Source organism: Artemia franciscana, chromosome 5, assembly GCF_032884065.1.
Source record: "Artemia franciscana chromosome 5, ASM3288406v1, whole genome shotgun sequence".
NCBI lineage: Eukaryota > Metazoa > Arthropoda > Branchiopoda > Anostraca > Artemiidae > Artemia > Artemia franciscana.
The window spans coordinates 20187231-20210214 of record NC_088867.1 but is presented as its reverse complement, the minus strand read 5'-3'; the positions used below and the strand labels follow the sequence as shown (position 1 = coordinate 20210214).

Below are 22984 nucleotides of genomic sequence, written 5' to 3'. Positions count from 1 at the left end.
TAACATAAAACACAAATTTTTGGATTCTAGAAGGGGAAGCTAGATTCCCTAGAACAGAGACGAAAAGAGAGGGGAACATTGTAATGAACAATGTTTATCTAAACGAAAAACAAACAAACATAATATATATCTTAAATCCTAGGGAACCATAAGATTAGATTGTCAGAAAAGTTATTCAATCAAAAATTTGAAGTCAATCTACAAAATCAAAGGAAAACTAGAAAGACGACTACATGGTTATTTCTACCATCGCGCAGGAGATTCTAGGGAAATCAACTGACTTGGCATAAAAAGCTTCTGACGAAGGAAATCGAATTTTAAATAAAGTCTCATGTTACGTGTTCTCTAACCATATTTATTATCTGAAAAAATAGCGATTTATAAACATATTTAAAGACTATTGAATAGGAAATGACTTTTAAATAGCATTATAACTAGGATAGGTTTAGCATCAGGAACTTAGGATACTTTAAAAGAAAATCTAAACCCAAATACCTATTGTATCTTTTTGTCTAAATTGGTTCTTTTATTTTCCGCTCAACGCAAAACTTAACGAGAACAAGAGAGAGAAAATATAACGAAAACACACCCAACAATTTTAAAAACGGTTTTTATAATACCAGTGTCAAAGCAAGGGCGACTTCGCCTGAAAAAGCCATGATAAAGACAAGGCTGTACCAGTCAATTAGATTGTTGTTTTAGCTACGCTTATTTTTGCCCTAGCACTTACACAGTTCATATAATATTCATCACATAAACAAATCCTTGATGTGTACCCTCCCCCTTGATTTTCCCCAAAAATCTTACTTGATTTTTGTACCCCCTCCCTCCATATAAAATCCTGGATACGTCACTGAATATTCGACAAATACTTTCTGTGTTTTACGAATATGCTACTTTCAGGCACGTCTGAAGGGGAATTTGCCCTTTAAAACATGAAGGTTCTTATAGTTTATTTTTGCATTTTCTTAAATTATTCAAATAATTTCCTATTTTTGGCACTAGTTTTGAAATTTTTCCAAAGAAGGGAGTCCTGACAAAATATGAGCAAAAGCTTTAGATCATTGAAAGCAAATTAGAAAAAAACAACAAAAAAACTAGAGACTTTAGAAAAACAACAACAACAAAAACAACAAGAAAAACAAGAGGTAACAATATTTCAGCATTGTTGTCTCGTAAATTAAGTTAAAAAAAAAAAACTGAGCTACATACTTTATATTTGGTAAGTACTATGTCTATGCAAAACTGGACTAGAACAACCAAGCACAAGTGCTTACCTTGAGACAGTTGCTTGAGCATCTTCAACAAGATAGTTGGGAGGTGGAAGGGGTTTGGGTCGGTGCTGAGACGTCAACCATCCAAACATGTCATGTGGATTCCGGCTTAGATAGGGTTGAGAACGAGCGCACCCATATTTATTCTCCACAAAGGACTCTTCCTTTTCTGGAGAGTGGTATTTAAATTTATGATTCAAGCATTTTTTCGCCCCTGGAAAGTAGATAAATAGGTTTAACTTAAGAAAACTAGATTAAGGGCTAAAAGGAAAAAAGGGAGGAAAACCACAAGAATAATAGGTACTTGAATGCTATAGCGCCTATGTCAAGTTCTTCATCTAAGCAGAACCTTTTTCTCTGACTAATCCTAATGAAGCATCACAAAATATGATGCAAATATAATACTTTAGAAATGAATTTGGGCTATATATTTGCAAATTAGAGGGGGAGAGGGTTAAGTATAGCGGTTCTGCATGCAAAATGTGTTAGGTACAATTATTCTGCATATTTTGAAGTACAAATTGTTTTCTAACTTAACACTATCCAAATACTTTACCTCCTCCCCCCTAATATGTAAATATATAGCCCAATTTTATATTTCCTATCTATTCTGTCACTTCTCTTTGTCCTGTCTCACGCTAAGCTGAAAGAAACTAATGAAGAAATTTTTTTCTAAAGTACGTCAATGGATGAAGAACTTAACATGGGTGCCATAACAGACATGTACCGAACAAAATACTGCATTTCATTCTACTTTTAAATATAAACTGTTGTCTATTATATAAACTATTGGAACTTTTGGGATACAAACTATTTGGAACTTTCAGCAAAAAGTTTGACCGTTTAGATATTACATAGGAACTACTATTAGGTTCTAAAAACAGTCAAGTTCTTTCAATTTTCATATTAAATTCACTGTATGACAAATTAACACTATAATACATGATACAACAGAAAATAAAGTACTCACACAAATACTTCCTACAAAATGAGTTATACTCAAAAATCAGTGCTAAGTAGTAATATAAAAGTAATGAAAAAAGGAATAATAATACAAATAAAAATACTGAAGATAAAGAGAAAATGAGAAACCATGTTCAACTCACAATCCAAATTCAAAATCAAATGTAAAACTTAATATAGATAAACACCAAAATCGGCAACCATGATTTCACATTAATTAATAATTATCCATTGATTTTAGTTTTAAATTAAATTTTTAAGTCAATTTTTGTTAGTTTATATAAAGTAAAAATATATTCCTATTTGAGGTTAGTTATGTATTTTGGTAACAACAATACTAAGCTACTTTTGCTCTTTCAGATATTCATGGTGAAAAGAAAAAAAAGAAGTAAAAAAAAAAAATCTAAACAAAATATTACACTAATCTTCAATGAAGCCGTGGCTAAGAGCATTTTGAGCAGACTCAAAACTGAAACCCCAACAAGAAGTCCAAGCACTAAATTGTAATTGACGATTACTTATTTTAATAATATAAACACTAAAATACAAACTAATTTGTATTATCATGTCTAAACAAAAAAAAATCACAAGAAAAGATATCTCCCTATTGGTTGCATTTATAGAGGAATATTTCCTTCACGTCACGTAGGAAAGACGGCGACTACTGAGATAAAAAGGTTTCAGAGCCTCTTGCTCAAAGACTTCCAAAATAAACTATTCAGTTTATATGAAAATAAATCTCCTTTATTCAAGACAAAACATTTTTAGATTTTTGTCAATTAAATCCTCAAATAAACATATTCCCATGAAGAGTTTAAAAATCTTACTTTCGCTATCTTGTAGAATTATAAAATTTTTAGATGTACCTTTTCTTTTTTGCCACGACGATACCATTTATTCTAAGCAATGACTGACAGGCCAGTTTTTAGGGCTATAATGAGAGAAAGGTTTAGATGAAAATAACAGGTCTTGCAGATGGAGGCCAAACAAAAAGTCCCCGAACGGGATGGAAAAGGTCGTATAAAAGGAGTTAAAGGAAATCAAAACTTCTTGGGAGGGTGTAAAGCTCTGAATAGACTGGGATGGAAGATAGGCATGTGCAGCTGTGTTGGCCTCAGGTTGCTTGGAGCTGCAGTGAGTTGTTAGTAGTAGTAGTAGTAGTAAATGGAAGACTAGGTTTTAGGTAAGTATTTGACTAAGCGTATGTCGAACAACAAGCAGTACCAAAAACGTGATTCGATCCCACTTAGAGCTATAATGAAAGAATTGCTGAGATGGCTAGGACGTTTTGCAGATAACGAATTACAGAGTGCCAAAGATCGTCCTTTTCGGTCTTCCATCTAGGGCCAAATGTAAAGCAGGGAAACCCCCTAAAGAAGGCTACAAAGGAAACTGGAACTTGGTGGGAGGGGGGAAATATGAAGCGATGATTGGGATAGAGGAGTGTGCGCAGCTGTGTTGGCCCCAAGCGGCTTGGTGCTGCAGAAAATTGTTAACAGTACTATTGGTACTAAGAAAAGACAAGGTCATCCCAAGTAACACTCAAAATTGTTTTCTAACTAACCTTGTAATTGTTCCGCAAGATACTGCACAGCCTTATGACTAACTCCAGTCATTCGTAGACCATTCTTTTCAAACTTGTCTGAATTAGGCACCTGGGGTATATTATGAGCCCTCCTGGCTTCTTGGACTGCCAACAACACTTGCCTCCACACCTATACACAAAAACAGACTTGATAGAATATTCAGGAACAAATGTATCAATTTCTTTTATCAATTATTCAGAAACAATTCGTTAAGACATATTATACAGTACAATATGTAGATGCTTATTAATTATTATTTTGCTATTCCCTGTGCACTTTGATGGCTTTTTATTTTGTATTTTTAAGGGACCAGCGGAACAATAATTCATATATCTTTAATCTAAAACCTAAGAATAAAGATTACAACAAAAATTATATTCCCAACGAAAGAATTTTGTACGGCCCATGGTTATGCTCGATTCCGCTTTATTCACTTCGTAAGAGCTAGTCACCCTTAAAAACATTCTAGAGGAGCAGCATTATTGAAATTTAGAGCATTCATGGATTTTATGAACCACAGGCTTGCAAGTTACAACTTGCAATTAAAAGGTACAGTTTTGCCCATACTTCCTTATAAACACAAATTTTTAACTTTTTTCTTCTTTTATCAGACCTTTCCATCACTAGTAAAAATAATGGGGAATAGTTTTGGCCTCTGTGAACCATATATTTTTATTTTTATTTTTTACTAACACACAACTCGTATCCTTTTCTTATTTTTCAGTTTCTGTAAGAAATATTGTGATACGTGCCACAACAGAGGCTTTTCCTCCTTACAACAAACGTTAACACTTATCTTGTTGTTTAAATCGCAAACGCACAAGAGAAGAAGCAGAAAAGAAAGACTCACAATTTTTTCTAGAATTAACTTTTTTTAAATCGTTAGGAGTTGTAGCTGCACTACACTAGGAAACAAGGTAATATTGAACTTCACTTTCAGTTTACTTGTGTCAGTGTATTTATGTTCTATTGTCTAGAATAAAAAGCGAACGTTCAAGGAAAGAGCACCAATTCATGTATTTATGTGAAATCTTATGGGAAATTTTATGTTTTACAAAAAGGAGCTCGTTTCGTGTTATTATCCACAAAAACAAGCCCTGTTTGAGCTACGCAAAACGGACAAAAAGATATCAATGGAAAAGATACACAGAAAAATGATGGAGTTTGTACATATCTAAAAAATTTAATAACTTACAGTTTTCTCCGTAAGAAAAAAAAAAATCTTCTTAAATATACCTACACTACACAAAATTCAGAAGTGACGTCAATTGAGGGGAAGGACATGCCCCCTAGATTTTAAAATAAACCTTTTCCTTAAGTTATTTTCATGGTCTTAAGCTATTTTTCCTTATAAATAGTCTTATGTTCAGTTTTCTAGGTTGAGATATACGAGTTACATGGAGAGGTGTATTCATTGAGGGAACAGGAAATAGAAACTGAATCCCATTGCAGAGGGCATCCGTGCTACATATAAATCTTCTTAATACTGCAGAAACAGTCGGTATCTAACCAACTGTTACTTTAATGCTTTTCCACAAGAAAATGTTAGAAATTTGCTACTTTAAATGTGTGACCGTGCATTTGATGCAGATTTTATAGCCTTTTGCTTGAAAAATCCATATAATATTAACCCCCTCCCCCTTTACAGGTACAGCCTGAACAAATATAATATTAACCACATAATATTTACTCATATAATATTAATACCCCCCTTTACAGGTATAACCTGAACGAATATAATATTAACCATATAATATTAATTCATACAATATTAATCCCCCCCCCACTAAAGGTATAACCTGAACGAACAACCCTATTGAATTGCACAACTTCCATTTCAATGGCTGACGATATATAATTACCTCATTTATATCATGGGATCTACAGAAGAACCCATCGGCAGATGTCACTTCGTAAACGATATGAGGGCCTTTAGGTACTGGGAGAGGACTTTTCTTTTCTAGTTTAGAAACGTCCACAGTCGGCACTTGCGCTAGTTTCTTGGCAAAATTCTCAACAACAGGAGCAACTAGCTTTTTATCTGCATCAGAAAAGACATCAGCTGAAGTACCAGGGGGAACAGACAGCTTGGCTTTAACCTGAAAGCAAAGGGAAAATAAGACATAAAACATCTGATTAAAAGCATGATTAGCCTACAAAATCCAAAAACTGTAATTTTAATCTAAAAAGATGTAAATGAAAAAAGTCTCAACACATGAACCGTTCAGAAGCCAAATTTATCAAGCACTTTGAGTAAACAGTAGAGATAACGCAATGAACCAGACGGGTTGCTGGGTTTCATACGAATGTATCTATAATCTGATAAAAAAAACAAACAAGAAATCTAGGCGATTTCTTTGAGTGTATGAGAGGGGGGTTAAGAACAGTTTAGTGCGTGCCCAGTCAAATTCAAGCTTTAGAAAAAAAAAGTAACTTGTCATTCTACGGCTAAACATTTTTGTCATTTTTGGAGCTGACCTTCATTTTTAGAAACTCTTACTAAGCATCAAGTCAAGATTTAATCTAGGATTTTGGATGTTAAAACAAATGAAAAAGTAGAGGACCAGCATATCTTCTAAAAAAATTCAAATAAAATACTTTTATTCACATCCATAATTCCCCCACACACGAAACTGAGCGGCTACAGATAAAACACAAGTAACTCAAAATGCCGATTAGATGTCCTAGAAGTAATAAAATGATCATAAATCAAAAAGTCTTAATAAAAGGGGCTGCTTGGTCACCAATCACTTTCAACTTAAAAAAAAGGATTACAGCTTTTATTTTTCGATCGAATGAGCATCCTCCCAAGTTTTTAGAGTCATGAGAGGGAGGTTGGGGATGAGTAAGGGACAGTCCCCTTCCAAAATGGAGTAAATTCTGCCGATTCTGAGGTTTAGTATTACCTTTTACTTTCATAATAACAAATTAGACCAGAAATATTCACAGAAATAAAAAGAGATTACCTATCAATGTCTAACCTCCCCACAGCCCCTTCCTTAGAACTAATTCTGTATTTATCTGAAGGTTTAATGAGAGTTAGGTTGTTTTGACATTAAAATGCACCCTTTGAGGCATCTACCCCCCTCCAAAGTTTACACCATCAACTTTCAAATAAAAACCTTATATCTTAACAATAAGCAACTTGTATGTACCCCTCGCCCCGGCGGCTGGAAGGGCAGTTGTCAAACCTGGAGGCATGTTTGTAAGACCCTTGGACAATTTTGAACAAAATGACTATCTCAAAACTTTGATCGGATGCGTTTGGAGAAAATGGAGGGGAGAATAATCCTAGGGGAATTTTTGACAGGGGGATTTTCCAGAGGGAGAAAACGTCTAGACCCACTTAAAAGATCTACATCGAGTTCTGTAAAAAGCAAAGGAAGAAAAAGTAAAATATGGTCTCACTCGGTGAGGCTGGTACATAAAGATCTCACTCAGGTTGCTTTTGCAATGTATAGAATAGAGAGACAATTTTTCCCCAGTGCAAGCTCAAGGTATGTGCATTCTTTAATCATTTAACGTATTTTACGTATTTTTTTTCAACATATTGAGAGATATATTCCAAAACGTAGAACCTAGAGCTTTTTATCTAAAATCGAAACTGTACGACGAAGCTTCATATATGACTCTGATATAATGGATTGATGCCTTAATTGATAAAACAGTTCTTCATGTTCTTCACAAGCCTGTTATAAGAAGAAATTCCAATTATACGCTCTCTATAGGAACATAGGAATCATTATTCAATCGAATGCTGCAACACAGAGACTATTCTTGAAAAAAAAAATGTTTAGCATCCAGCTAGTAACTTGCAATACCCTTTTAAAGTGAACAAATCATTATGAACATAAACAATTATTATAGATTTAGCTAAGTTTTTTTTTCCTACTTAGGATACTAGAAAAAGTTACATAGGGCCATATCTTGATTAGTGCCCAGCCCCTCACCGTATCTCCAAAAAAACTTCAGGCCAACTTTTAACAAAATTCCCATTGATTAACAAAATTTAGTCAACTGCGCCCTCTACTTTATTTTAATAAAAAAAAAATTATATAACCGTTAGATTATTTATTTAAAATTTTGCATCCCTGAAGCTTCTGCCCCCAGGTAAGCGTCTCTTCCCTCTTAATCTGCCTTTGATACGCACGCTGTCTTCGTCATTATTAGCTCACAGATTGCAACTATCATAATTTTGCAAAATTAATATAATGAAAATGCTGTAGCAAGCAGAAAAATCTTTTTGCGAATGCTAATCTAAAACAGTAATTTATTTTAGTACTATAATGTGACGTCTCTCAATCTTCGAATCGATGGATCAATTTTCATAATGAATGCACAAGACAGCATTGAAATATTTCACTTGATAGTGTGACTACAGATCAATAATGTCTCAAAATTACAGCAGAGTGGTCTGGGTTAAAATGTTCCGGTTAAAATGTTCTGGTTAAAATGTTCTAGTTAAAATGTTCTGGTGAAAATGTTCCGGTTAAAATGTTCTGGTTAAAATATTCTAGTTAAAATGTTCTGGTGAAAATGTCCCGGTTAAAATGTTCTGGTTAAAATGTCCTGGTGAAAATGTTCCAGTTAAAATATTTTGGTTAAAATGTTCCGGTTAAAATGTTCTGGTTAAAATGTTCTGGTTAAAATGTCCCGGTTAAAATATTCTGGTTAAAATGTTCCGGTTAAAATGTTCTGGTTAAAATGTTCTGGTTAAAATGTTCCGGTTAAAATGTTCTGGTTAAAATGTTCCGGTTAAAATGTTCTGGTTAAAATGTTCCGGTTAAAATGTTCTGGTTAAAATGTTCTGGTTAAAATGTTCCGGTTAAAATGTTCCGGTTAAAATGTTCTGGTTAAAATGTTCTAGTTAAAATGTTCTGGTGAAAATGTTCCGGTTAAAATATTCTGGTTAAAATGTTCCGGTTAAAATGTTCTGGTTAAAATATTCTGGTTAAAATGTTCTGGTTAAAATGTTCTGGTTAAAATGTTCTACTTAAAATGTTCTGGTGAAAATGTTCTGGTTAAAATGTTCCAGTTAAAATGTTCCGGTTAAAATGTTCTGGTTAAAATGTTCTAGTTAAAATATTCTGGTGAAAATGTCCCGGTTAAAATATTCTGGTTAAAATGTTCCGGTTAAAATGTTCTGGTTAAAATGTTCTGGTTAAAATGTTCCGGTTAAAATGTTCTGGTTAAAATGTTCTGGTTAAAATGTTCTGGTTAAAATGTTCCGGTTAAAATGTTCTGGTTAAAATGTTCTAGTTAAAATGTTCTGGTGAAAATGTTTCGGTTAAAATATTCTGGTTAAAATGTTCCGGTTAAAATGTTCTGGTTAAAATGTTCTGGTGAAAATGTTCCGGTTAAAATATTCTGGTTAAAATGTTCCGGTTAAAATGTTCCGGTTAAAATGTTCTGGTTAAAATGTTCTAGTTAAAATGTTCTGGTGAAAATGTCCCGGTTAAAATATTCTGGTTAAAATGTTCCGGTTAAAATGTTCTGGTTAAAATGTTCCGGTTAAAATGTTCTGGTTTAAAATGTTCCGGTTAAAATGTTCTGGTTAAAATGTTCCGGTTAAAATGTTCTGGTTAAAATGTTCTGGTTAAAATGTTCTGGTTAAAATGTTCCGGTTAAAATGTTCTGGTTAAAATGTTCCGGTTAAAATGTTCTGGTTAAAATGTTCTGGTTAAAATGTTCCGGTTAAAATGTTCTAGTTAAAATGTTCCGGTTAAAATGTTCCGGTTAAAATGTTCTGGTTAAAATGTTCTGGTTAAAATGTTCCGGTTAAAATGTTCTGATTAAAATGTTCCGGTTAAAATGTTCTGGTTAAAATGTTCCAGTTAAAATGTTCTGGTTAAAATGTTCCGGTTAAAATGTTCTGGTTAAAATGTTCCGGTTAAAATGTTCTGGTTAAAATGGTCTGGGTCATCCCAGTATAATGAGAGACAAAACTTAATTCTTCTTCACAAGTGATTAAAAAAAGAACACAGTACCTGGAATGACTTTGTTCTTGACTCTTTGCTTGGCTTCACTACATCTATCTTCTCTTCGCTCTCTTGCTTCTGAACATCAGTACAAGTTTTGCTATCCGTAGATGAATCAGCTTGAGACACTTGGTAGGCAGGTTTTTCACCAGCCTTTTGAAGCACCATTTTGTATCTTGGCTTTTCACCATTGGTGGCCCTTAACTTTTGTGATGCTTTCAGTTTTGCGGCATACTCCAGATAACTATAGGTTGGACGAGGTTTTTTCCGATCAGGCTCCGTGTTCTTGTTGCTAATGTCTTCTTTTGGCGTGTCTTTTGGCAAAGGTAAGGAAACACGCTTATCGGTAAACAACAAAGATGGTTGCACAGATTCTTTATAAGTATTTATTTTAGGGGAAGCTGATGAAATAAGTTTATCTACTACTTTATCTGCTAAGTCACTAGATCCAGATGATACAGACATGGTATTGCATTTTAATGGCACAGGGGATCTAATATCACTAGAGATGTTTTCTAAGGGTTGAGGTGCAATAACTATTGGGTCTGGTACATTAGTGCTATCTGGACAAGATGAAGAAACAACATTATCACATGAAAGCGGCCGCTTAGAATTATTACACTTTTGTGTAATTTTAGCCCTATCTTCTACACTGTTAAAATCATTCCCTATTTGAGGAACAATTTGAGTATCATTTAAGTTATTTATCAAGGCTTCTTGATTTTCACTTCTTTTTGAACTAAATTCACCACAAGAGATAGAATCATCACAGAAAAAGTCATCAAAAGCATCAGAAAAAGTTGAAGACTCCACTAGAGCCCTCTGTAATAGATCAGGGCTTGGATTACATACATTTTGTAATTGACTAGTTGATGGCAGACTGTTGAATAAATTACACACACCAGTCTGGTTATACGATGGTTCACTAGTATGAAAATTAGATGCATTTGCCTGAGAAACAGAATCCTGACCTGTAGTTGCTGCAAAGTCAGGTTTGTTTATAGTGGACGGTTGAATTGACAGTCGATTTAGTTTTTCCTTTCTTTCGTAACTATAATTAATACTGCTGTTATTTACATCACTGCTAATATTTTGTGAGGTGGCAAAAGTGGGGCGTACATGTTTTTCAGTTTCGTTAGAATAAACTTGAGGCGTTCTTGATATACCGATATTGTATCCTGGTTGGAGTAATTCACTCTCTCCAGAAGAAACAGATTGAATCGGTGGTCCTTTTGGATTTTGAAAGATTAATTCTGACTGAGGTAGAGCCTTTGCTTGGATAGCAGATTGCTGACGCTGTATTTGAAGAAGCGTACCTGAAAGTTACAAATGATATATAGTGCAATAATGTTATTTCACCATTTTATGAAAAAAAAGCTTTTCGTTTCTATCTAGGCATTTTCTTATTCAAAATTCCGAGCAAAAATTAAGCTGGAGGGGGGGGAGTACCAAACCCACAAATACAGGCCGCGGGATGGATTAAGATCATGGTTAAATGATTTCTATCATTTGTTGCAGAATTATATAGTCAAAAAGAAAATAAATCGTGTACAAAACAAGTCTTTTTTCCAGCTGAAATAGGAAAATAGGATCCTAACTCAAGCCCTTCCCTACAACAAAAATTCCAGAATACAATTGTTTTTGCCTCCCCTTTTTTAGCCTATGGGGTCAAAATCATTATCTTTTTTGTTGCCTTCTTTGTCAAGATGTTATATAGTACCTTTGAAAAAAAAACGTTTTGGTGCAAAACCAGTATTATGTGTGTTTGGAAGAGGAATCGAGTTCCCTAGTCACACTCTTCAAACAAGATTTGATAGTTTTTGCATAAATACCATAACAAAACTTCTGACAAATGAAAGGATTTGAAAGATCCCTTAGAGGGATCAAACTGGCTCTTTATGACTTGCACAAAAAGACCCAGGGTACCAAGCAAGGGAGGGAAATTTTCCCCTGAATTCTCACAATACTTCAAACTCTTTATAAGCAGGATCAGGTTACTCCATTCAAACAAAACCTCAAGAAATTATAAGCAGGCATGGAAAAGTTCCAAAGCTGTCAGTAGCAGAATTTAACAGAATTCCAAAAGATGCAGAAACTTTAGCTGCACAACTTGTGTTTTGACAGCTTTTCTTTGAGCAAAAAGTATTTTTTATATGTAAAAATGGTATTTTCAGACAGTATGTGCTGACAAATTTCACCAGACCATGAAAATTGCCAAGTAGCATTGCTACTATGCTACCCCACTTTTTTACACGGCAGATTCTAAGTCTTATTACTTAACTTGCACTTCTTCATATGTTTTGGCAGGTTTGGCAGTCACACAATATAAGTATCAAACTTTTAGAATGGGACCAGCCAATGAATAAAATAATATGAGTAGACAAAATTTTTTTTAGCAAGTTAAAATTGCTGAAGAGTGAAATTGGCATTATAAATATGTGAGGGTTTTGTCAAAGAAAATAATATATATATATATATATATATATATATATATATATATATATATATATATATATATATATATTTGTTCAAGAGAAATAAAGAGAGAATATGGAGAATGAGAAAATATGGAGAATGAGACCATATACCGAAATCAACATCAACAAAAAACATAAACAATACTTTACCTTGCGTGACCCCAAGACAAGAAAAATAACAAACAAAAAAATACATAGATATTACAAATGAATAGCCTATGTAAAATTTATTTTAATTAATCTGTTTCGAAAGCATACCTACCGAGCAACCCCACACGTAAATCAGACTTAAACTGGCCAGGGCTACCTATTTCCTTAATATCTATACTCAGCTTATTCCGAAGTTCTGAAGCTCTGTAAATAAGTGAAAAACAAAACCAACTTGAAACTAATCGAGGAACCTCAGTATTACCTCGTATCCGAGTAATGTGGTGGTGAACATCAGACCTCTCACAATTGAGAGAATATATCATTAAATAGATATTCCTGTTGATATAAAACAGGCTAACTTACTCTTGAATACACAGGGTGTCTGTTCAGTGTGGACATGCAAGATAGTTGAATATTTGTGGTATATAGTTAACATGAAGCTTTATTTTAAAACACTAAGGACATGAAAATGAAGAAATTTGTTAACCTCCATCTTATGTCTACCGGTATTTTCAATGATTTTATTTTGGTTATTACACAACTATTAAGATTTTTTCAAAGCGTAAATTCCTTGCTTTGTTGGCACATTTGAAAAGAAATAAGCGGAAACTTTCCTTATTTACAAATAGAGCCAACCAAAGGTTTACAACACCAATTTATCTCCAACTGATCGTCAAGCAATATATCAATCCACAAGTTGGTACAGCCGGGCTATTGAACAAACATGGGCTAGGAGGAATATAAAAGAAAAAATAAAGTAAAAATAAATAACAGAGATATTTTAAACCAGAAGAAAATAATGATTCTATTGACATTTCAATAGGGGGACCCAATTAGTTTTTCTAAAAATATGTTTGTGGGTAAGTCAATTAACTAATAATTTCAAGTTTTTAACCGTTAATAATTTCAATTATGTCAACATTACTCCATAGCTTAGATTTATGGCAGTGTTTGTCTTCTGTCTAACATATTTTCGTATTTTTAAAATAGGTACCCGCTACGCGTAAAACTACATAACTGCGCATGGAGGTCATTTTCATTAAAAATAAGAATCCCGATTTTCCTATTTTAGGACGTATATGGATGTCCAACTTCTCACTTAAACAAATTAAAAGAATCAATTAAACAAATTCAAATTAGAATTACTTTTCCAGTATCCTTGGTACTAACAATTCATTTTTCAAATAACATCTATTCGAAATTACATCATATTACATCATATACGAAATGCATTAATTACGACTACATAACAACTAAAATTACATCATCCATTAAATAACACCATATTTTCATTAAAAAAAACATCTTAAATACGATCTATATCCTTCACAATACAAATTTTGATACATTTCAACAAACTCGCATAGACTTGGCGGAATAAATCTGCATCGCCATCATTTTTGGTACATTCACTCATCATACGTTAAGTAGAGTGTATTGAACCTGTGATTCGTAGGGCCAGGGAGTCATACTGTCAGTAATTACATAATTTTTGCTAGGTCTTTGTTGGTGTAAGTGCTGCTCGTAATTGTTGCAGCCTAAAATGCTTCCAGGAAAGCACTAGTCAAACTTAAATGTAAAAAAACAAACCAGTTTTAATTTCATTTCAGGTTTTCGTTCATAGCAAAATTGGGCTTACTGTAATTATACCCTATCTGATGGAAATAAATATGAAATCAGAGAAATTTCAAGAAGAGTCCTTAAAACTATTCTTAAAGCTTAATTACCTTACAATTATCTTTTAAAGAAGACAGGTTTTAATCCTAAAATGAGGTCCTTTGCAGCAGCTTTGCCTGGAAAGCATAAATTAGTTTCCTGACACCAGAATTATCGCCTTAATAAAATAAGACTATTTATTAACTAATAATTCAAACATATAAATAAATAGCAAATGATTAGGTGATTTGTGTTTAATGTGTTGTGGGGAATTATTTTTTTTTGTATATTTATGTTGATTCTGTAGGCATGTATTTGTTTTGGCTTGGTTTATTTTTGTTTCTATTTTATCAGTGCTCTAGCCTTTTTTTTTTTTCTTTTTTTTTTAATACCTATTCTTAGTTTTTATTCTCGTAGCGTAAAATTGTGACATTGTCAGTGCTAAAGTATGCGAACAGGCATGTGCACTGGTTCGTCATATCTATCTATGTAATTGTTGCATATAAAAAATTATCTATCTATCTAACTAATCTATAAATTAGTTAAAAAGGCTTCCCTCACAACCTAATAAAGTTTCGCCTTCCAAGAAAAAAGGGCAAGAAATCAAAACAATCACTTGGAATTATAACGATATGGAAAGGAATTAACAGATTTTTGAACAGTCTTTTGATTCAGTTATTAATTATTGGGATTAATTAATAGTGTTCTTAGATTTATCTTTTAATGTATTTATCTCTTTTCAATATGTTCATTTTAGTTGGATTGTTTTATCCAAGTGTTTTCTTTTTTAATATGTTTTCCATATCAATATCTACTTAATGACCTTTTTCTACTTAATACAATTTCTATTTAATTTACTAATTTGGCAGACTGGATTTAAACCGAGTCATAAATTTGTTAATCTTGTCCAGTAAATCATTTCAGGTATTATTAAAAGTAACGAGGATATCAAAATAAAAACATTTCCTTCCCTCGATCTCTTTTAGGTCTGCTGACTTCCTAACATTTTTCTCTTGGTTCTTTCAAAATTATGAAGTTTATAGGAAAAAGCCAAATTTACGCACAGAGGTATTACTTTCTTCTGGCTTTCTACTCATTGCCATGCTTTCAGTTTTTTTTTATCTGTTTGCGTTTAACGGCGGCAATAGGCAACAGACCAATAAAGATCCCTTTTAGGTCTACTGACTTCCGAAGATTTTTCTTGGTAGTTTCAAAATTATGAATTTTATAGGGCAAAGCCAAATTTTCGTCAGTGTTGCCACGTTCAATCGTAAAAATAAATTAGCAAAACTGACTAGTTAAATTTGACAATACTTTCCGTCCGTAAAAATTCCAACTTGAACAATCTTTGTTCCCCAAAGACAACTGCATCTTCAACAAATAGCTACATAGTTGCGAACGGTTTGGTGCCATTCATCCTGGTCAGATACGTCTTGCAGGGCCGCACAAGGCACGAAATTAGTTGGAATAATTTCCCTGACTGTAATTAAGTCCCTGCTTAGTTATCACGACGGCCATTATAAGTTTGTAGATGATCTGTCTACAGTGTTCGCTTATCTAGTCGAAAACACTATCATAACAAAGCAGTTTTCAGACCAGTTATTTGATCAGCTAAATACCGAATGCTCAAGTCCTGACCTTACCATCAACGTAGCCAAGTCGAAGATAATTCGTTTCAACCCTCTGAAGGGGAATATAGGCATGTCCCTAGTCCCTTTCCCGATTGTGAACGAAATAAAAATATTAATAATAATAATATTTTATTCCTCACGGCTCTCATTCCACATAACTGACACCTTTTTAAAAGAAAAATGTTATGACAGGGCGATGAGCGGATCGACTGCAGCACGATTGCCATTTAAAGTCGTCCTACGTTGAAAGTCTCTAGATATGGTATGTTTTTGTTTTTTAGGAGTAACTTTCACTAGTAACTGCAGTTTCAGTGCCCATATCAATTCAACCGCCCACAAGGCTAATGCAAGTCTTCAGACACTTACTAAAATGAAGCGTTTTGGGTGTGATACTGAAAGGCTTCTCCACGCCTACATGTGTTATGTTCGCCCGTTGTTCGAGCACGCGTACCCGGTGTGGGGTCCATCTGCTATCCGTACGGCGTACCTATTAGGCGACATAGAGTCCGTCCAGAAAAGAGCAACACAAGGATTATACTATAAAACCACGACATACCCTATGATCAAGCCCTCGCGAAACTGAATTTATCTCCACTTAAAGTCTGGCTTGAACATCAGCAATTGCATATTCTGCAATTTGGAAAATCTGTCCTAGCCAACACGAGCCACCCATCACTACTACCTGAACCAGCCCCTCCCAATAGTGTCAAAAAATAAACTTATACCCCCTAAAGTACGAACTGATCGTTACGCCAACTCATTTGTGCCTTTCTTCACATGGATTTTCAATGATGAGCCATAGTGTTTGATTTTTGTTTAAATGTGAGAATTTGTGAACAAAAAACTAAATTTAGCTATGCTACGATAGTTTATTTTATTATACGATAATTATTGAAAGCATTTTCTTTTTTTTGTGCGTGAATAGGTCATAAGCGTATTTTCTGCCGATTATTCAGGCACGTTTCTTTTTTTATTAATTCGGTACCATCTTCCACCAAAAACAATATGCCTGCATATAGAGGCCATTTTTTTCATTATAAATCGAATTCCCAATGTGTTCTAATTTTCGAAGAAATACATGTTTGTGCAAGTTTCCACAGAACCAATCTAAAAAATTAATTTTCATTTTGACCGTCCTCTGTACTTTGACGCTGCTTGATAGAACTTATATTACAGTAGAAAATGAAAAAATTTTATCCTCAAACCAAAACATCTACGATTGACTAAGATTCCAACAAGAGCAATCTAGTAATCTACAATTTTTAGGTACAATCCCATTGTACGCATACACCAATGCTCTCTCAAACTGTTTTTAATAAATATCTTTTTGATAATACATCAAACTAAGGTTTTTCTAACGAGACAAATTTGAAATTACGGGTCCAATTAGAGATTGATTTTCCAGAAAATAAAGAATTATGCACTGGATCATCTTGTTCACACTACGCGCTCACGGGCGCCAGAGGCAGAATTGGAGGAGCAATGCCTAGATCAGGATACACGAAGTCATGTAAAACCTTTGAAAGACAGTTTATTACCGAATTCAATCAGACTAATTTAGGAACTCTGACAAAAAAAAAAGAAAATCTTAAACGCTTAGTTTGTATATTTTCATGCTTATTTTGATTCTGTGAAGGTTAATATAGTAATTTCATTTCCACAGTTTTGGACTTACTCGCTTTCCAATAAGAATTTCCTTTTTTTAAGAGGTTTCTAAGAAGTGCTTAATCCTTTCTGATGTCTTTGCTATTGTCTTTACTGATTGGTATTAAAATATCCCAAGACTTGTTTGTTTTTGCTACCCAATCCAGATGGATGGTAGAACCAGTTTTCATTTAAGCAATGCAAAATCTTGTTGTGTTGCAAAAAACTAATATTATTTCTTCATGTACATTTTGGGAAAAATATGCTAAGTCTGAAAAAGGTTAGCTTAGTGAACTTTTGTCCCCCTCCCCATTCTCTCGCAGAGATACACACCTATCCCCTCTTGCCCCCTATCTCAGATCCTGCAACGCTTGGTGCAGATTATATGCCTGGTTTAACGATAGGTATTAAAAATTTAAGAGCCTAGAGCAGACGATATAGGCAGATAAACAATAATAAATCGAATAGTGGATAGATACCATCAGGTTGAAGGACATATGCCGGCATGTTTGGATGAATTTCATTAGCTGGCTGGGGACTTGCCATTTGAGTCTGAAGATTCAATGTAGGTATTAGAGATGTTGGAAAGGTTCCTAAATACTGAAAGACAGGGTTTGGCTGCTGCAGAGGCATCATAGGTTGAATGATTTGAGATTGACTTTCAGATGGAATGATGTATAATTGCTGACCATTTGGACCTATGCCAGTATGAAGTATCGTTGGCTGTTGAATCATCGGCATTGGTTGAACAATAGAATGATGCATCACCAATGATTGTGGTTGGATAACCTGAAGAAATTGAAGTATTTACTCATAAGAGCATGATACGCATATAACAACACTATAAAGATTTTCTATTAAATTAGATGAAGTTCAGAAATACTAACTTTTCTAATTGAGTAAGATAGGCAAACAACTATAAGAAGAACTTGATACGATAATAGCTTTCCAGTAAAATTATTACAAGGGATAAACAAACAAAATCACATGAGTTACTCACCGTCATGAGTAGCTCACAATTACTACAGTTACAGTTACACAGTTACAGTTATTACAGTTACTAGAGTTACAATTACACAGTCATGAGTAGCTCACAGTTACTACAGTTACAGTTACACAGTTACAGTTACTAGAGTTACAGTTACACAGTCATGAGTAGCTCACAGTTACTACAGTTACTAGAGTTACAGTTACTACAGTTACTAGAGTTACAGTTACAGAGTCATGAGTAACTCACAGTTACTACAGTTACTAGAGTTACAGTTACACAGTCATGAGTAGCTCACAGTTACTACAGTTGCAGTTACACAGTTACAATTACTACAGTTACTACAGTTACTAGAGTTACAGTTACACAGTCATGATTAGCTCACAGTTACTACAGTTAAAGTTACACAGTACAGTTACTAGAGTTACAGTTACACAGTCATGAGTAGCTCACAGTTACTACAGTTACAGTTACTAGAGTTACAGTTACACAGTCATGATTAGCTCACAGTTACTACAGTTACAGTTACATTTACTACAGTTACTAGAGTTACAGTTACACAGTCATGAGTAGCTCACAGTTACTACAGTTACAGTTACTACAGTTACACAGTTACTACAGTTACACAGTCATGAGTAGCTCACAGTTACTAATATTGTGCCTGTAAGGCTGTGCAGTCTTCTTGCTTAAAAGAGCCTTTTTCACGCTGTATTCCACTGATTGATGCACTTTGGACTGAATATTCTTTCTATGTCAAATTGATGTTTCTTTAATGAAGAAATTTTAATAAAATCATGAAAAGGGTCTTACAGTATTTTTTTTTTCTTCTAGCTTTCCAGTAAGTTCTTTTTTTAGCACTTTTAAAGTAGGACATCATAACAGACATTAATGATTTGCCTTTCTAAATTAACGCAGAATTTATTTTAATTTTCGGCGATGTGGCTTTTTCTTTAAATTGTTTAGTATTTTCTAGCTAGTGCTTTGGGTTTTACTGCAAACTGAATCCAACTTTAAAAATTAGACCAGAAATCTTTCTTCTTATTTTTTTCTAAATTCATTTTATTTTGAACTTATTATATGACAATTGCTTTCGTATTTGCTGCAGGCTCAGCTTAGCTAAATAGAAATTCGAGTATTTAATTGTTATAGATAGTCATTCAATGTAGTTAATGAACCCGTACAAATTATTATCCGTCTAGACACAGTAATTATACAATAAGTTTTCACTTTTTGTTTGAAACTAAAGGAAACAAAACGATACTCTGATCATTCAATTTGCTCTAAGACATTCTCTAGCAATAAGTACCAGGCCATGATTCGGCAAATGATAATAATAGTAACTTATTGTTACCCTCTGAACGCAACAAAAATGCATTAAAGAGGAGTATAAAAAAAGAGAAACTATAAGGACACAGACAAAAATTACGCACAATTATTGACAACTTTAACTTTTAAACACTCATTCAGCATGGGTCAAACACTATAAGATTTCACAACTAGCAACTCTAGGCACTTGATAGAAGGCAAGCCAGTAGAAAATTGATAATTCTGTTGCAGCAGTCAGCAAACATACGTGACAGTTCGTCCAGTTTTTGACAAATCTCAAAAACACCGAACTGTCGGGAAATGTAACTATTACAGACAAAAATTATGCACAATTATTGACAACTTTAACTTTTAAACACTCATTAGAATATTGAAAGCGATTTAGAATCATCGAGTCTAAATGAAGATACAAAGAAAATACTTGCAGAACCTAAAGAAGAGCGGTCGGATTTGCTTTTTATTACAGGCAGAGGAAAATTTCCAAAAGTCTGTCAAAAAACAATAGATATGGTGCAAAAAACGCATTATATACCCGGCCAAGGGTTCTCTTCTCATATTGGTCCTTTACCATGGCGAGAAGACCGTAGGATTTCTTAGTTTTTCTTTCGAAGAATCAATTATAAGCTGCCTAGTGCATCCAATTAAAGTTCCAAATGGAAGGCCTAAATACTTAAGTGAACTGGAAGATGAGATTGTAGCGGGACCAACTTGGATTGTATCATTAGAGACGATTTCCAGTCCAAAGACAAGAAACTCTGTTTTGGAAATAACAACTGAAAGACTGATTTCATTCAGTCCAGAGCAAACAACATCAACGGTGTTCTAAACTGCCTCAAGATTATCAGCCAAGAGAAGAATGTCGTCGGCATATGACAAGTGACTTGATATATGGCTCAATTAAGTATGGTGGAATCGGTCGAGTGACTACTCTAATAGAGTTATCAAAATATTGCCAGACTAAGAACAGAACCTCGCTTAACACCACGGCACACACGAATACGATTACTAACAGTACTGTGCAAACGTATCCGGATGAAGGACTTCTGATATCACTGATATAGGCAGGTACAAAGAAATGGATTAGCTCCACTTCTAAAGAGAGACAGAATCGCTTGGGAGTGAAGGAACACAGTCAAATAACTTTGAAATATCAATGGTACAAACGTTGCGGCTACTTTTTGTCTTTTTCTGCCTTTCAAGAATCGCTAGGAAAGTTGCATGGACATTCTAAACGCCAAGTCTTTCCGAAAACCACATTGGTTATCACCATGATCATATTTCATGCTAATTTCGTTATGAATAAGCTTCTCAAGAAGCGGACCAATCGTTGAACATACAGCAATCGGTTTATATGCGTCACAGGATTTCGGGCCTTTATTATTTTAAATACACGTTACTAGACCTTCACAGAGCGCAACAGGAATATGCTGTTGGGGGGATACAAGCCTAGAATAAAATGGAAAGATGTTCAAAAATTTTTACTGTCTCGTTTATCAGATACTCGGGTTACGGGCCATCTGAGCCCAACGCTTTACTTGGTTTAAGACACCGAATGTGTGCCTGAATAGATGCCAGGGTGATGGTGATATAGTTTTTGGAATGGTCTAACTTTGCAAAATAACCCAAAAGTATAAATCGAGAAGTTGTCAAACTGTCAAGAGGCGGTGGGTCGTCAGAAAATAATGTGGAAAGATGACTGTCCCAAGAGTCTAAGTCAAACTGATCGTCCTCAGATGAAGAAGTCGATATTAGTTTTGATACGTGACATCACAACAAATGAGGTTTGTTTTTAATATCCCGGGAAAGATTGCAGATTTGACACCGTTTTCATTGCCGCACAGATTTTCTATATACAATGTTTGTACATTTGACAATTTGAAGTAAAATACCTGACCTTCGATAACCACAGTCGGCCCAAATACGAAACCAGAACTTATGTCGATGTTTAGCACTCTGAAGTTCAACGTGTTCACTCCACCCTTTTTACGTGTACCAACTCGAATTTTGGCTAAAGAACGAGAGACTGAAGCAGCGACCTTGATTGAATAAACTAGATCCGTCAAGTAAAAATCTAAATCGAGAGTGTTTCGGTTTATGGGCATACATACAAGATGAAATGGAACCTGGATTTTTGACAACATAGAATCTAATGTTCCCTGATATAAAGAGGGGTTAAGACAATCTCAGCAAGGCTTAAAAAACCACTTAGGATTTCGCAAATGAAGAGGCAGAGAGTAGGTAAATCGAAACTGCAAAATTAAGTATCGCTTGTTAGGACGTCGCTTGAAACATCAACGATTTGACGTACAACCTGGATTTCGACAATAAAGAATCTATGTTTCCTGATATAAAGAGAGATTAAGACAATCCCAGCAAGACTTAAGAAGCCACTTAGAACTTCATAGAGTTAATATATCTGATAATATCTTGCCTTTAGTATAAACGGTGTTTTCATCTAATAAATGAAAAACATAATTTTCCACGTGGCCTGGCTAGGACATGATGGCGCAGGCTATTAAGGCTTGTCAAAAATCAAGAGAAAACAGTCACGTACCATCACAGTTTTCACAAAATCATCGATGGTGAGTACCCTGTATCTGTTGGTGGTCTGTTAGAACAAAATCCAAATCGAAAGCGGAGCCCAAGTTGTGCATATAAGAAAACGGCCTCGATTTCGGTAGCAAATAATGCCACTAGGAAGGGAGAAAAGTAATATTTGAGTAAGCAATGCAGTGTCATTTTTTAGATCCATGTTAGCGCAACTACAAATAAATATTGACTTATTTACTGACAGAACCCGTCATTATACGATAAGAATCAATTTACGGTAAGAAGACTCATTTCGGTAGTCCGTTCGCATATACAGAAACATCAAAACAAAAGAACCAAAATCAACTAAAATATATACATCAGAATATTCAATAAGAGCGCAAGAAAACTTCTTATTCACTGCAATTACTAGGCCACCAGAAGGACGACCAGATGTCAGTTTGGCGAGTCGAAAAAAAAACATGTGGTCACGCGAGAGCTCTAGCTGTGAAATATTACGAGCACTTAGAAGGTGTTCGGTGGTGCACACAATTTCGTATCTATTAAAAATCCTTTTGAGAGCTCCAAGCTTGTCACCAGCACCATTAATATTTTGACAAAATAACAACACGACTAAATTAGAAATCATCACCACTTAGAAATTACCCACGGGCAGATGAATCAAATCTTCCTCAGGCCCCTTGAACGGGGAGGTGCTTTTTAAGCTCCGGACTCACCAAGCTATTGCTACGATGATTCGCTCTGCAATTAGCGCACTTAAC

At 34.4% G+C, this 22984-nt stretch overlaps 1 protein-coding gene across 1 annotated transcript in view; it reads right to left on the bottom strand.

The window, feature by feature from the left end:
- LOC136027077 (histone-lysine N-methyltransferase trithorax-like) overlaps nucleotides 1-22984 on the bottom strand; it is a 136027-nt gene that overhangs the window by 15741 nt on the left and 97302 nt on the right. Inside the window, exons 14-18 of the mRNA XM_065704016.1 lie at nucleotides 17839-18148; nucleotides 9811-11117; nucleotides 5686-5922; nucleotides 3802-3952; nucleotides 1278-1488 (exon numbers count right to left, since the gene is read on the bottom strand). Coding sequence (XP_065560088.1) covers nucleotides 1278-1488; nucleotides 3802-3952; nucleotides 5686-5922; nucleotides 9811-11117; nucleotides 17839-18148 — 2216 coding nt within the window. The remainder of the gene's footprint in view (nucleotides 1-1277; nucleotides 1489-3801; nucleotides 3953-5685; nucleotides 5923-9810; nucleotides 11118-17838; nucleotides 18149-22984) is intronic.